This window comes from Bombina bombina, chromosome 5 (assembly GCF_027579735.1).
Source record: "Bombina bombina isolate aBomBom1 chromosome 5, aBomBom1.pri, whole genome shotgun sequence".
Lineage (NCBI taxonomy): Eukaryota > Metazoa > Chordata > Amphibia > Anura > Bombinatoridae > Bombina > Bombina bombina.
The window spans coordinates 438,721,241-438,738,901 of NC_069503.1; the positions used below are offsets into that span (position 1 = coordinate 438,721,241).

The window sequence follows — 17,661 nt, forward strand, 5'->3', positions numbered from 1 at the left end:
TGTCTTCTTTTAAATAATATATACACAAAATGATTCATTTATATACACTTTTACTGTAGTTAATGGTTAGTCTTAAAGCAGATGAACATTTAGAATAAATAATTGTGAGGCACCATAATCCAGATGAAATTTCTTTAAATAAAGTATAAAAGTCAAAGGATAAATCCTTATGGAGGTGCGCACAGATGACGGCCAGAATACAAATCAAGAACCAGTCTCGGAAGAGGCAAAAATACCAGCAACAAGTGACCGGATCTGACGGCAGCACTCTTGGGAAGAGAATGAAGGCGAAAATCTGTAGGAGCAGAAAAAGAGAGGCGCCTTATGGGACAGTATCGTGATGTCACAATGGGGACAGGATAGGACGAACAGCACACACAGATGGCAAGGTACTCACAAGTGAGATGGCATAAGCGTATGCCAGACTAGACAGGACGGAACCTTAGTCGTCCGCCAGACGGTCCAATGGGAGAATGGCTCCGGCACTCCAGTGGTCCAATCCTTTTGGTTGATCGGTATCCTGCCATTCGCACTAAGGACCCCGAGTCATTGGTCCTCCCACAGACGCTGTGGGTCTCTGACGTTGTGATTTCCCGCTGCCACGGATTGGACCACTGGAGTGCCGGAGCCATTCTCCCATTGGACCGTCTGGCGGACGACTAAGGTTCCGTCCTGTCTGAGTGAGTACCTTGCCATCTGTGTGTGCTGTTCGTCCTATCCTGTCCCCATTGTGACATCACAATACTGTCCCATAAGGCGCCTCTCTTTTTCTGCTCCTACAGATTTTCGCCTTTAAATAAAGTATAAAGTATAAAGCTATCAGGGACTTGATGTACATTAAATAATGCTATAGGGCCATGAATAAAGTGATATGACAACATAATATTTTAAAAAAGACCTCATCAACTGTGTGCTCTTGTTCTTAATAAATGTTGCACAATCCAAAGCCCTGTTGCAGCATTAAACAAAAAGATAATGGCTGAAATGCTACTTTTCTGATAGAGAGATTTAATTAGAATATGTTTTAAAACATTAGCCAGACTATAGTCACTTGCACACTTATAGACAAGCTTATACAGTGCAAGTAGAGACTCAAATTCATAAAGCAAAAATTGTGGAGGGCTACAGTATAACCTGCTCCTACCCAATTATCACGAGTATAGGTAGTGACTAGTACAATAAGTCCCGGTACAGGATTCAGAGAGGACCGCGGCATCAACCACCCTTCTCCTTCAATACAAAAAAAAAAATGTACCCAGGAAACAGCATCTTCAGAGAGCTGGACACTACTGTCCCACAGCTCAAAGTATCCCCTGCATGCTGCTTATCTGCTTAAATTTTCCAGGAGGAAAGAAATGTATTCACTCATCATTGGCTCAGAATAGCTGGGAAGTGGGAACGCTCAGGTAGAGAGGAGTTACCGCGCTGATGCTCTATGCTTGCACAGCGCTGTAGATACAAACAAACGGTCCCCCATGTTGATGACATTTTGGAATGGCTGAGTCTGCTATGCAGCGCCTGGCTCCCAGATAATAAGCACAAAGGACTGGAGTCCTGATTCAGTTCCAAAAAAGTAATTAATAAAAACCCTGAATTTATAAATAATCAATTAAAAAAAAGTAAGAATCCATACAAGGGGCACAAATGATTTTTTTACAAATGAGCAAAAAGTTCTGACCAGTTGCTATGCGCAATTTGTTAATGCTTAGAGGGAACTGTGTGTGTAGTAGTAGTTGTAAAGCACATAAGTGTAACCCCACCACCCTAGGCTATCACCCAATAGGAGGTTAGAAGCCCTTTGCTTTTTTTCAAGGACATTTGTTTCTAAACATATATAAAGATACTGAATGGGTGATGTAAAAAACTTCTTATGGGGCAGAGAGAATAAAGGCTGGGCAGATTTAAAAAAATCCCTTAGATTTAGATTTTGACAATATTTTTAAATACTTTTTGCATTTTGAACTTTTTTTTATTATATTAAACTAACCCCACTCCCCTCCTGAAAAAATAAAACTAGTATGTCCCACCTTACAATGGCATTTTATTATTTATTTGTTAATTTCTTTTTTAGTTTTTGTTTTGCTCTTTGCCCACAATAACCTATGGCGTGCTGCCCCTATTGCCCCAAAAAAGGAGCCTCCACTGAGCAGGAGATAATGATTGCAATGGTAATACTTCTGACACTGGGAATGGTTAGTACAGATGTTTTACAGATTATGGGATGAACCCATGTAATGTTTAGATATTATATTTCAATGTGTAGATTAATTCACAGAACAAGTATTGCAGTTTAAAATTGCTCTCACATCTGAAGATGAATCAATATACTGTGTTACTGTCATAAAGGTTCTGAACAGCTGTTTATATCATATTTAATATATTAACTCTTATAAAAGCAACCTGTATAGCTAAAATGAACAGTTACAGTTATACAGTAGTATAAATCTTATACAGAATGTGCACTTAAAGTGTAATATATTTTATATGAAGATAAATAATTTTACTTTTGACAACTGTATTAGAATAGTTTTTTGTAAGGAGTTGCTTCACATAAAACAAAATTAAACTTTCATGATTCAGATGCAACAACTTTCCAATTTACTTCTATTCAAATTTGCTTTGTTATCTTGGTACCTTTGTTGAGTAAATCTAGATATGCTGATAATGGAGTGTGCATGTGTCTTTATCAGTCTATGGTAGCAGTGTAGTGTTTGGAACTATGTAGAAGAATTGTTGCAGATGGCTAAAAACACTATAGGCATATTGTCTAATTCAAATAATTCAATGCTAATTTATCCTCACTGTCTTTCTTTAGTGAATCAGCTACTAGGATAATACTCAATTTGAAGATTTGTCTTCCCACTAAATGAAAGTGAATTTTGCCAGTATAGGGGTCAATCACTATCCTTTCGAAAAGATTTTTTAATTATTTATTTTAAAAAAATTCAATATTTGAACCCCTTCATTACCGGGAATTTCAGAGAAAAACTTGCCCAAAGAACTGGAGAATTTTTAGCATTTTTGCTTAAACAGAACAGTTTAAACAGAAATAGAGCATCTCTTGTTTTTTATTCACCTATGAAAACTATATATATTTTTAAAGTAGACAAACCAAGGTATTTTTTATATGTAATGCCACTATTTGACCACGAAATATGATCATATAATTTTTTTTATATAATTTTTTTTAAAAATGTTGGATTTCCTTCTAAAATTATTTGCGCACAACTACTGGAGTCACAAATGGTTGTTCACTCCCCTTCCCTCACTGGTCACCATGCTTTTACATATACTGGCAGACTGTATGCCAGTATATAGTTTAGAACTTTAAAAAAAAATCTGAAGTTTAGGGATCCCTCCTCACCCTTTTTCCTCCATGATCCCCTCCAAACAGCTATAAAACTATCCCTCCTCCCACTGTACTCCTCCATATGTGTTACTTGCAGCAAGTCTGCCAGTAACAATTATTTTATTTTATATTTTTTAATATTTATAAAATATATAAGTGTTTCTGTAGTGTAGGTTCCTCCTCACCCTCCCCAACCTCCCCCATCCAACCTATAAATACTTTTCTAAAGTGTACAGACCCACCCCCATCAACCCATATTTTTTGCAGTGTATGGCCCTATACCTCCCTCTCACTTCCAAATAGTTTTTTGCCATAGAGTAGGGAACCCCACCCGCCCTCCCCCTCTTCCTTTGGGCCACCTACCCACCCTCTCCTTCCTTCCCACTGCTCCCACTCGGCATCAACAGAACATTGCTACAGAGAGTGATACAGACAGTGTTACTCTCTGTAACGATCAGCAATAGGCTTCAAATGGTAAAGTAGCACAATCAGTGCTCCCTTACCATATGAAGAAACATGACTTATGGCCCCTGGCTACAGGTCCTACTGTCTAAGCTGACAACGGGGACCACAGCATGCACCTCTGTGCTGAACGAAACTACTACGTCAACAACATTATATCCTAGGCAAAGTACTGTGTGACGTAGTACCTACATACATTTGGTGCAAGGAGTTAATGGTGAATTTTGTAGAAAATTAATAAGATAAAGTTTTATAAATAATTGTAATCAACCCCATAATTAAAGGGGCCTTGAAACCAAAGTGTTTGTGTTTTCTAAAGTGAAATAATCATGGCTATACATTATATCCTCCGTTTGATTTTGATTTTTTTCTAAAGCTAAACACTGATGCTTTCAAAAATTTATTTTGAAAAGGTTTACCTAACATCATTTGTACGACATAATGGTTTCTTATGTTTACATGATATACCGTTTGTTATGTCATAAAAATTTATATTATTTCACACCTCACTGGCTACAGATCTGTACTGTAGGCTTTTGAATTAACCCCCCACCCCCACTATAGATAATTACTGGTTATTAATGTTTTTTATTAGTATACACTCTCAGTTAACCCCTTATGCACAGTTACTGACAATTGTTTGGTTTCCGCCTTAGTGTATAGTCTGGGACTGGGACTCGAATGGGAAACATGATTTCATAGGAGAGTTCAGTACAACATTCAAAGAAATGCGAGGCGCCATGGAGGGGAGACAGGTACAGTGTGAATTTATAAGATATATTGTTTTGTAAAGTTCGAAACCGATATTTAATAACGATGACACTATCTTTACAACACTTTTGTCATTAGTATTTGCAATATAATAACAATGATAATCTGCTGTTTAATGAAATGTTAAGCTGAAATTAAATTCTTCATGAAATGTTTTGTTGTGCATAATAATCAAACTTTGCATATTACTTTCATTAGTTATGTTGCCCACTTTCCTCATAATTTAACTTAGAACATTTTGGTTTTAGAGATACTAGAGTGGTAGTTACAGAACCCAGAAGTCTGAACTGTCCATTAGCCGCACAGTAATTGGTTGATTAGTGCAAGAGTTTATTTTTATCTGTCCTCGATTGGACACAGTCAAGATAATATGATAAATCCTAGGATTGTTTTGCAGTCCTCAATGTGTAGCCTTCTCCTGAGAATTATCAGGTTTAGCCAACCTGCAACTTGTAGTTAGTGAAGTTCCTCAGTGTACTGTAGTATGGAGAAACGTGACACTCTCTTCTATGGGGGAATGAAGAGGTCAAAATCTATTTTAAAATAAAAGTGAAAGCAGACACACATGTGCAATGTAATTTAAAAAAAAAAATAATATTGTATTTGATATAACGTCCTAAAAGGCACTTACGGTATTTTAAATGCTATGGGCCTGATGATTAAAAAGCCACCGACATGTAGATAAATCACACGAAAACTTTGAAAATTATTTTCCAACATATGTGTCTCTTCTTCACATCCACATCTCTATAGCTAAACAGTTCATAAGATAACATTTGCCTTTCTAAAATTCTTTCAGGGACCCCACAGTACTGACGAGACTTAGACAATCTAGCCAGAGTGTAGAGCTTTAGATAATCAGTCCCTTAGTCTTAGTTATCAGGACAAAACCTGAGTGTTTTAGCCTTAAGTGGTATATGGCAAATTTACATAATTAATGACCATGATGGTGCAGTGAGTTTATTGTGATATTCTTCGCTGAGGTGATGATTCTAGTCACTTATCTAGGAAGTCAGCATATAAACTCTTATATCTATGGGACCCAGTTTTTGACATACCTTTAGAACCTTGGGTAGATGTCAGTTGTGTATAGTTAGACACATCCTGTTCTGGGTTTCCTATTTATAAACTTGTCTCAATACATCACTATCTGCAATCAAGACCTAGTACATATTATTAAACCTTATGCCAAAGAAATATGAAGCAATTATGGTTTACTGAAGTTTTTAGCACTGGTAGCTCAAAGGGTTTTCAAATGAACCCAATAGTGTACTTTTTTTTAGAACAATCATATGACAATGTAATAACAGTCCAAACATTTCTAGCTGTAAATTGCCAAATGCAATGTGATGGCTATTATCAAACATTTTTAAATTCAATATATTGTTAACATAGCGCATGCCCTTGTAAATACTGTACCAAATGCATTAGAAAACACAATGTTACCTTTCTAGTGTGGTTATGGTTACATATACATGTTTTTTTAAAATGATTATCTTGTGGCAACAGTCTGTGGAAGCCATGGATGTTTTCATAACTCTTAAAATTTTATTTTATGACAATTATTAATTATCTAAATATCGTCACTTTAAAAAAATGTTTCAATAAAACTGATTTAACCCCTTTAACCATTTTGCAGGACAAATTGTGCTAAAAAGAGATCTTTAATTTAAAAAAAAGATTGTGGTTTTTATGGACAACCCTGGTCAAAATAAATGCCTGCAGTTTTTAAAATTGAATGATATACAACACACTTAACACACTGGTACAAGAGATAGAGTGTATAGAATCTCAAAATTTGCAAGGACAATATGAACACAAACAAAATAATTGGATTATACTAAATTATACTACTCATGTGGCTTAATTGCTTGAAGTATTCTCTTCTAACATGACTTTAGTTTTATTATTGGGCTGGAAATAGTGCTAGTAATTACATTTTGTGGTTGATGACAATTTATTGTGTTAATAAGTGCATGATGTTTTGAAGGTAGAGGGATCCTCTCATGAGAGTAGAGAGACAGCTGCTGAAGAATTTCCCAGATATATACGTGTTTGCAGTGTCTGTTTGTTACCTCAGTCAGAAAATCCATTACACAAGACCGATAATTGAGCTTTGGGGCAAAAGGGGAAATCAGCAGCTGTGGTATGTGAGATGGTATTTTAGGACAGAATGTCCTTTTTCAGAAGTAATTGACTTTAAGCTTGCCAGGTGTTGCCAGGGAATCCCAGGAACTAGGATGCATATAGAATTTACATAGCAAGTCAGCCTAGTTCCAGCTGACTGAAATAGCCCTATTTCAGTTTATATTTTAAGTAGATATGCAACCAAAATATAAATTGATTCATTAAAAAAGACAAGTTTCTGTGATGTGGCATTCTGCTTAAATTTTTTAATATTATCATAAAATGCCTGCGTGTGATTTTTCCAACTAATTCATCATTAAAGTCTACATAAATTATTGTAGATATATCATCCAAATTATCATTTTAATTTGCATATAGATACATACATATACAATCTTTTTAACTTATTTTTAAGGCAAACATGTTTGTTAATGTAAGAGTTTTAATTTTAACCCAAATGTTAAAGTCATATCAGTGAGTATTTTAAGTCAGGAATTTCTTGGTGTTATGTGTATGTTTGAGTGAACTTGCCTATTTAATTTCAAAATTCACATGTTTTAAAGACGACTGTATATAAATAAATAAATAAATATATATATATATATATATATATATATATATATATATATATATATATATATATATATATATATATATATATATATACACACAGGATATATATCCTGGAGGTATGAATATTTCTAAATGTCCCCGGGACTATTTCCACTGAACCCCCAAGTCTCTGCTGTTTAGTCCACTATAAGATTCACCTCCAAATAAGGATCCTCCAAAATAAATCTAAAATACAAGAAGATGGACAAGCACACAGTGGGGGTGCTCCTAGTGTAGTAAGTTTGGACTCTGTGTCACATCTAGGGTAAGATGTGATTGTACCTCTCACGCCCATATACACCTTGAGTGGGGACACTTCTCACTAGCAGATCACGCTGCTATGGATATATCACAGAGGACCGAGATTCAAGAAAGGTATAGGACTAAGGAGAGTGGCTGGCAGAAAACATCTGGATAACCTGGGCTATATACATACTTCATAACAGATAAGGCAGTATCACATGAGTGTGCAGTCTTTATCTTACCCTAGATATGACACAGAGTCCAAACTTACTACACTAGGAGCACCCCCCTTGTGTGCTTGTCCATCTTCTTGTCTGATATATATATATACATAAAGAACCATGCAAAAGTCTTAGGCCACCATTAGATTTGCTGTTTTAGCAATGGTATAATGACCATATATAATTATTTATCAGTCTCTTTTTTAGAATATTACCAGAAAATACAGGATATTTCTATGCAGTATTAAAAAACAGAAAAAAAATCAGAAAAACAGCTTCTATAGGCTAAAGTGGCAAGTATATACTGTGACCTCCCCTTACAGTTGAGCAACAGCAGGAACCTAGCTCTACTAAACCTAAATGAAATGGAAACCTATGTAATGTCATTGCTAACACCTGTATTTGTCGTACTATTTTATATCAAAATGACTGCTGTGAAAAAGGTCTATTACACCATGTTTTTGCAAGACATGCTTGACCATTATATACACATGTGATATGATTTTAATTCATTGGAAGTTTGCTAATAAGACCAACTTTCAATCACATCATTCCATCAAAATGCCAAAGATCACAGAATTTGAGAGACCTAAAATCATACTTTTGCATCAGCAAGGTCACTCTCAAAGGGAAACCAGCAAACAAACTGTATTCTCGTGGATGTGGTATTCAAGCTGTTTGAGGTCAAGTACAAAAAAAGGACTGGAGGCCAAGAAAACTTTCAAAATCTGATGAGAAGTTTCTCAGAGTTTCTTGTTTGAGAGACCGGAAGAAGTCCAGCTCAGCATCTAGCAGATTCATCGGGATGGCTCAGCATCTAGCAGCTTCATCGGGATGCCAAGTTGACCCTTCTACAGTCTGAAGAAGCTTGATCAGGAATGGTCTTTGTGGAAGGGTAGCAGCCAAGAAACCACTTTTCCAGAAGGGGAACAGGGTGAAAAGGCTAAGATATTCTAAAGATCACATAGATTGGAAAGAGGATCAGTGGAAAAGAGTATTATGGAGTGACAAATCCAAGTTTGAAATTCTTGAATGCAATCATTGATAATATGTGAGAAGAAGAGTTGGAGAGAGATAGAAGAATGAGTGCTTGCGGTCTTCAGTAAAACATGGTGGAGGGTCTGTCCTGGTTTGGGGATGCATTTCCGCCAGTGGGTTGTTGGTGATATTGTCCAAATTGATGGGATCAAGAATTCTGAAAAGTACAGACAGGTTTTAATTCATCATGCCGTTCTTTCTGGAAAGCACCTGATTAGGAATGGTTTTATTTTTTTGCATGATAACGATCCCAAGCCCACTGCTAATGCAGTGAAATCATATTTGGAGAGAAAACCAGCTGATAAAACACTGACAGTCATGGACTGGCCTCCACAGAGTCCAGACCTGAATATTATAGAGACAGTATGGGATCACCTGGACAGAGAAAGAAATAAAAGACAACCTAAATCTAAATAAGAACTCTGCAAAGTGCTGAAAGAAGCCTGGTATAATATACCAGAAGATTACTTCAGAAAACTTCAGGACAGTCTCCCCAAAAGAGTTCAAGATGTGCTTAGTGCCAAGGAAGGTCCCACTAAATACTGACTTTTGCCTGAGGAAGCCATATTGTTCTAAAAATTGTGATTTTTTTATATTTTGTGTACATATTTCCTGTATTTTCTGTTTGTATATTAATAAAGAGACTGAAAAATAAATATAGATGGTTATTAAAACTTTGCAAAAACAACAAATCTAATGGTGGCCTAAGACTATTGCACAGTACTGTATATGTCTTATATATGTGTACATACATGTGTATTTTTGTGTTTATATTTGTAAATATGTATATATATATATATATATATATATATATATATATATATATATATATATATATATATATATATATATATATATATATATATATATATATACATACACATATATGTACACTTTTGAGCCCTTTCCAGTTAAATACCTTGAGGCATGATATATCATTTTTAATCAATTTTAATATTTTGTTTTATTGTGTTTTGAATAAAAATACTTTACATTCCAATGTTATTCACATAGAAGAATAGTTGTTTTATTTTTTTATTAAAAAATAATAATAATAATAATAATAATAATAATAATAATATATACAGTCATGGCCAAAAATATTGGCACCCCTGCATTTCCGACAGATAATGCACAACTTTACCCTGAAAATTGTTGCAGTTACAAATGATTAGGCATTCTCATGTTTATTTCTTTTGTTTATATTGGTATGACACAAAAAAGTGGAGAAAAAAAAGGCAAATTTGACAAATTCCACTCAAAACTCAAAAAATAGACTGGACAAAGTTTATGGCACCTTCTCAAAATTGTAAGAAATAATTGCATTCCAAGTTTGTGATGCTCCTGTAGTTTGTAATTAAACTCATCTCTATCAATTAACAGGTGCTCTAAACAGACACCAAATGCTTAGCACCTGTCACGTATCCTTATGTAGCAAAGTCCATACATAAACCCCACTGCTATGTGACATAAATAAGTTGCATCCTTCAAAGAAATTCAGTTCACACACTTCAAACTTTTCTTTTGGGGATAACACTCACATGCGCCTTTCGTCCGGGACTCATCTCCTTCTGAGAAACAAACCCGGTATTACCTGCGGTCTGTAATGGAGACTCAACTACCTCGGGGATGCCCGGCTCGTCCTTTCTCTGCGTCCTGTGTTACTACTGCCCCTTCGTGTGTGTGCGTGTTGACGTTCCGGGTGTGCTTCCGTCACGGTACCTGCAGTGGGGCGTAGTGGAAATCGCTGCCGTGTGTGCTCTCCAGTGATTACTCCAATATGTATAGCGAAACAGAGGCACCTTCACAGTTTTGCGATTTAAAAGTCTTGTTTTATTTTTCGAACAGCAATTGACAAATAATCATAAGTTCAGCTCAGGATGGAAAGTATGGTATATTCCCAGTGACCCACTGACGCGTTTCGGCTTGCTGGCCAGCGAGCCGAAACGCGTCAGTGGGTCACTGGGAATATCCCATACTTTCCATCCTGAGCTGAACTTATGATTATTTGTCAATTGCTGTTCGAAAAATAAAACAAGACTTTTAAATCGCAAAGCTGTGAAGGTGCCTCTGTTTCTCTATACAATTAACAGGTGCTGACAATATAGAAATCATACCGGCAACCATTTAAAATGGTGAAAAATTAATTCAACCTTTCTGTTGTGTGTCTCTGTGTGCCACACTGAGCACAGAGAAGAGAAAGACCAGCAAATAATTTTTTGAGGATTTGAGAACAAAAATTGTGGAAAAGCATGGACAATCAAAAGGTTACAAATCCACCATGGCATTATGAAATCTGAAGACTACCAAATAACTCTGGGGTGCAATGTAGGGTTCAGTGTCAGAAAGTTGGGTCTCTGTCAGAGGTCATGGGTCTTACAGCAGGACAATGACCCAAAGCACATGTCAAAAAGCACTCAGAAATGGTTTAAGACAAAGCGCTGGAGAGTACTGAACTGGTCAGCAATGAGTCCAGATCTCATTCCCATAGAGCACCTGTGGAGAGATCTCAAAACAGCAGTTAGGAAAAGGAACCCTTTAAATTTGAGAGACCTAAAGCAGTTGGCAAAAGAATAGTGGTATAAAATTCCAATAGAGAGGTGTAGGGAACTCATTGATAGTTACAGGAAGCAAATTATTTCAGTTATTTTTTCCAAGGGGTGTGCTACCAAATATTATATTCAGGGTGCCAATAATTTTGTCCAGTCCATTTTTGAAATTCTGCATGGAATGTGTCAGATTTGGCTTTTTTTCTCCACTTTTTATGTCATACCAATACAAACAAAATAAATAAACATGAGAATGCCTACACATTTGTAATTGCAACAATTATGGGGGGCGAAGTGGTGCATTATCTGACAGAAATGTAGGGGTGCCAATATTTTTGTCCATGACTCTCTCTCTCTCTCTCTCTCTCTCTCTCTCTCTATATGTATATATATATATATATATATATATATATATATATATATATATATATATATATATATATATATATATATATATATATTAACAGGGCTTTTTTTTGGGGGGGGGGGAAGGTGCCGGTTCTCTTTGATAGGCATGGGTATTTAAATGCCTCATTAGCAAATAAACGCAGAAGAAGGCGGCTGCTCGTGGCATTCGGCTCTTTTTGGAGTTTATCTTCTTGTAAGAGTGCAGCACACTTTAGATGCTAACTAAGCATCCAAATGTCCATGCCTACTTATTGATGTACTGTATATTACATTGATATATTGTGCTCATAGTATCTACAATGTAAATTTGCATACATTACAACATTTTCTTACATTTGAGGAAAACACAATTTCCTTGTCAGCTTATCAGCCCCCTCTAATTTACACAGCCCCCTCATCAACCACTTAGCCCCAACTCCCTCACCCATCCCCCTCCTTACCCTCTTAGCTCCCCTCACTCTCTTACACACACAGCCACTTCCTCACCCTCATAGCTCCCCTATTCCTCACACACAGCCCCCTCCACACCCTCTAAGCACCCCTCTCTCTCATTCACAATTCCTCCTCACCCTCAATCACAAACAGCTTATCCTTTCCCTCACATCTCCCCTCTCCCTTACACACTGCCCCCTCAGTCCACTCTTAGCCTCTCCCCTTCTCACCCTCTCTCCCACATGCACCCACCCTCTTTACAATCTCAGCTTCCATCACTTACAAACATCCCTTAGCACCTTTTATCTCACAGATCATCTTCCTTACCCTTCCAGCCTTTACCTCACCCACTCAGCTCACCTCTCCTTCACAAAGCCCATTCCTCAACCTCTTACCCCCACCTTACCTATCCACTCCCTCATACACACACCCTTCCTTCCCTCAATCACAAATAGCTTCTTCTTAACTTCTTAGCCCCCTCTCCTTCACATACATCCCCTCATTCTTTTGGCCTCCTTCTTCCTCACCTTCTCAACCCCCTTTCCCTCATGCTCATCCTCCGCACCTTCCCTTCCTCCCAAACACCTTCTCCTTACACACTCAGCCTCCTTCTCCTTCACACAGCTACAATCTTACCCTTACACACAGCTTTTCTTATACCCCTTTATCTACCTTCCTTTCAGCCCCCTCTTTTAGCCTCCCTCCCTGACAGATAACTATCCTCACCCTCCCTCCCACACAGCCCCCGCTTAACCCTCACAGTCTCATCTTCACCCATTCAGCTTCCCTCACAAATAGCCCCCTCCTCACCCTTTCAGCCTCCCTCCCACACCCTTTTAGCACCTCTCTATCTAGTTTACATACGCCTCCCCTCAGCCATCCCTTACACAGCCTTCTCCTCATCCTCTTAGCCAACTTCTTTCTCACACAACTCCCTCCTCAGTATCTCTCTCCATCACACAGCTCCCCCTAACCATCTCAGCCATCCCCTCCCTCACACACAGCCATTTCCTTAAACTCTCTCCCTCAGATACAGCTCCCCCTTTCCCTATAAAGCCTTCCTTTCCTTCACAAAAAGCTCTTTCCTCAACCTTTTAAGGGCTCCTTCCTTTCAAACACAGAGCTCCCTTCTAATTCTCACTAACCCTTCTCAGCATTAGCACATACTCAGACAAAAGTTGTCTCATGTTAGCTGTCAAGAGCCTCCTGTATAGCCGAAAACTCACATCCGCCACCGCTCCCATTATGGGCCTCTCCTGTACTGATCTACTCCCACTTCCATCCAGTGCCGCTCCTGTGCTGGGCCACTCCTGCTCTCATCCAGGGTCAGCGGCTCTCATGGTCCCTCACAATTCCACCCTGCGCCGCTCCTGTCTTTTTGCACTATAACTTCCTTCCTGGGTTGTTCACATCCTGAGCCCCTGTCCCTCCTCTTCTGGACTCTTCCGCTCCTCTCCTGGGGTCTCTGGGTTCCTCCCACACAATAGTGGGTCTGATAGCACCTGCTGGGCTCCACTGAGTGACGGTGCTTCTGTGCCTGGTTGCACCATGGAAGTTCTTCCACTGGGAGAGAAAGATAGGGAGTAGAAGCCTGCAGCTAAAATAGTCTTGAAAGCTCACGTAAGGTTATAAGCCCTGTGCAACTCTGTGTTTGCACTAAGGAAGTAGCAAGCACTGCTCCATCTCACGAGTTCCTGCTCTTTGTATTTAGTTCAGGAACTCACAGCTGTTATAATTGTATTACTGAGAAAATGTGCTGGTACGTCGTAAAAAGAACATTTTTTTTTTCTTTTTACAGAGGTAAAAAGAACATATTCTTCTATGTAAATAACATTGGAATGTGAAATATTCATAACTACCTTTAGTGCTGTTGGTCTAATGCGGAGTCAGGTTAGCACATGAGCGATAAGCTCCATTGAAGTCTATGGGAGAAGTTAGTATGGCCACGATATCCAAAGCACTAAAGTTAGCGTGCTTTAGACTTTCACTCTTGCACTAACTTTTTACTTTCAACATGTAATATCTGCTCTAATTGCTTGTGTTAAAATGTTACTTTGAGCGCAGTTAGCATGCAAGCAAAAATTTCCGTTGCCACTCCATTTGTAATCAGAGCTATAATGTTTATCTTAGAAAAACCCAAATACAAACATATTTTATTTCACCTTGTATTTTATTGTGTTGGCATAACAAATTTAGGCATGTTATCAAAAATGTTCTAATCAGTATTTGTTTTTGTTAATCCCTTATTGGATAAGGTATCATTAAATGTGACGATTTCTAATTAAATATTGAGATAAAAAACAGAAGATTGTAGTGGTGACCTTTATTAGTTTTTAGTAAATGGATTAATTCTAACCTTTATTATTTACTGTGCAATCTAGGTGCAGTGGGAGTGTATAAACCCAAAGTACAGAATGAAGAAGAAAAACTACAAGAACTCAGGCATTGTAATCCTTAACCAGTGTAAGGTGAGCCTGGTATAGCGGATGTCATCTAAATATTTTTGAAAATCGGAAAGTAAAATGAAACCAAACATTTTTCTTTCAATATTCAGATAGAGCATACAATTTTAAACAAGTTACAGATGTATTTCTATTATCAAATTTGCTTTGTTCTCATGGTTTTCTTTATTAAAGAGCATACCGTGGTAGGTAGCATGGACGAGACTGCAGCACTACCTAGCAGAAAACACTGATGCCATCTAGTGCTTATGCAAATGTATAACATTGTTAAATCTATTCTTACAAAAGTGTATTGTGTTTGACACAGAGACTACCTTGCTGCTTCTCAACAAAGGATACCAAGAGAGCAAAGTATATTTTATAATAGACTTGAATTGAAAACTTTTTTTTACATTGTTTGCTTTATCTGATTCATGAAAGAAATATTCTGGATTTCATGTCCCTTGACAAATAACTGTGGCTGTTTCTATGATCTTTGGATACTTTCCCCATGTTCATATATAAATATGAGACCACTAAACCAATACTGTGCACACTAAGGCTGTGGGCCACATTCAGCCTCCCAAGGTTTTTTGTGTCGAAAATGAATATCACTAAATTGTTGGCAAACAAAGCAGTTCCCCACTTCTAATTTACGGCTAGATTACAAGTTTTGCGGTATGAGTGAAAAAGCAGCGTTAAGGCTCATAACGCTGCTTTTTCAATACAGCTGGTATTCCAAACAGCCAATAGAATACAAGCTCAATCCTTTTTTGGCTGATTGCATCAGCCATAGTGATGTCCCGAACTGTTCGCCCGCGAACGGTTCACAGCGAACATAGCTTGTTCGCGTTCGCGTTTGTAGGCGAACACATGACGATGTTCGATCCGCCCCTATGTGTCATCATTGTGGAAACTTTGAACCTTTATGTCACAGCCGCCTGACACATTAGAGCCAATCAACATCAGACACTCCCTCACAGACCCTCCCAGCTACTCGGAATCCACCATTTTAGACTCATAACGACCTTGCTTTCTTAATGAGAGGACGTGTTATGTTTTTGCTCCTGACATTAATAGTAAAAACATAGCTAGGCTAGTGTATTTACAGTCCAGAAGGACTCCACTCATCTCTGCTGCAAGCACAGCACCCCAAAAAGCCCTTTTTAGGGCTATATTTCGTGCCTTTTTTTTTTCTTTCTTTTTTTTTTTTATTAGCATTTGCTTGGCTTTCAGGCTGTGTGTTTAAGGCTCACAGCATATGCTGTGACTACTGCCACCACTGATATCTCCCTAACAACATTAGTTTAAATTTAACTAACCAAAAAATTTTATTATTTTTTGAGTGTAATTTTTTTTCATTTTCTATCAGGCCAGTGTCACACAGCATATACTCTGGTTCATTGCTCTGTGCCAGCCAGCAGCCAGCAGTGTTAATATCCGTTTATAACATTATTTTAAATTTAAAAAAAAAAACAAACAAAAAAAAATATTTTGCTAGTGTAATCTAATTACATTTACTATCAGGCCTGTGTCTGTCAGGCTCACTCAGCATTAATATACCTCATTTTTTTCAGTCTTTTGGTTAATTGGTCTGTGCCAGACAGACACCCAGCACTCATATCTATTCTTCTTCTTCACCTTAATTTTAATATTAAAAAAAAAAGTTTAAATTTGTTTGCTAGTGTAATCTAATATAATTTTCTATCCGGCCTGTGTGTTTTGCTGACATACAGAGCCTACTGTGTTTATTTGCTGCCCTCCCTAGTCTATGAGCCACGACTCATATGTGTTTAACCTTTTTTTAATTTTCCCCCCAAAAAAAATAATTTCAATCATTTTTCTAGTGTAATCTAATAGTATTTTCTATCAGGCGTGTGTGTTTATCTGACTTACAGATCCTACTGTTTTTAATAGCTGCCCTTCCAAGGCTATCAGCCACGACTCATATGTATGTGCTTAACCTTTTTCTTTAAATTTCCCAAAAAAAGTCTTTAAATCATTATGCTAGTGTAATCTAATTGTATTTTCTATCAGGCCTGTGTCTAACTGTCTATCTGACTTACACAGCATACTGTTGTTAATTGCTGCCCTACGTAGCAGCCAGCCAGTGCGACCACTCATAGAGTCATATGTGCATTGCACTTCTTAACATAATTTTAATATTAAAATCTAAAATTTTAAAATATTTTGCTAGTGTAATCTAACTTAATTTTCTATCAGGCCTGTGTTTTTGTCACTTACACAGCATACTGTGTTAAATTGCTGCCCTACCTACCATCCACGACTCATATCTGCCAGCCTGTGTGCCAGGCCCAACTAGCCAATTAGTGGCACCAATCACAATTCTTGTAACAGTATATAAAAAAATAAAAATCATAATTTTTTGGACTGCAAATATTCAGTCTCCTAGTGCCATTGAATTGCATTTACCTCCTGCCTGCCATTGCCAGCCTTTTGTGCCAGGCCGTCTAGCCAACTATTTACACCAATCAAAATTGTTGTCACAGACAGTATAGTTACTAATTAAAATTAAAAAAATTTTGATTGTTGATCTTAATCCTCAGTTTGCTCGTGCCCTAGAATTGCACTTTTCTACTGCCTTCCAAGCCTGTGGTCCAGGCCTACTTGAAAAATATTTACACCAATCATATTTGTTGTGACAGTATTCTTAATAATTAAAAATTAAAATTGTTGGTAATAGTTGTTGAGAATCCTCAGTTTGCTGGTGCCATTGAATAGCACTTTCCTGCTGCCTTGCAGCCTGCTGTGAGCCAGGCCCACCTAGCCAATTGTTGCCAGCAATCATATTTCTTTTAACAGTATTGCAAAAATTGTCAATCATCAGTGATTTGACTGTCAGTAATCAGTCTCCTAGTGTCCTTGAATTGCATCTACCTCCTGCCTGCCAGCCTTTTGTGCCAGGCCGTCTTGCCAACTATTTACACCAATCATAATTTTTGGTCACAGTATAGTTACTAATTAAAATTAAAACATTCTTGATTGTT

The 17,661-nt window shown here is 37.5% G+C and overlaps 1 protein-coding gene across 1 annotated transcript in view; it reads left to right on the forward strand.

Moving 5' to 3' along the window:
• Positions 1 to 17,661, forward strand: part of CPNE4 (copine 4) — a 943,422-nt gene that overhangs the window by 802,915 nt on the left and 122,846 nt on the right. The window contains exons 8-9 of the mRNA XM_053714296.1: positions 4,468 to 4,566; positions 14,594 to 14,680. Of these exons, the coding sequence (XP_053570271.1) occupies positions 4,468 to 4,566; positions 14,594 to 14,680 (186 nt within the window). The remainder of the gene's footprint in view (positions 1 to 4,467; positions 4,567 to 14,593; positions 14,681 to 17,661) is intronic.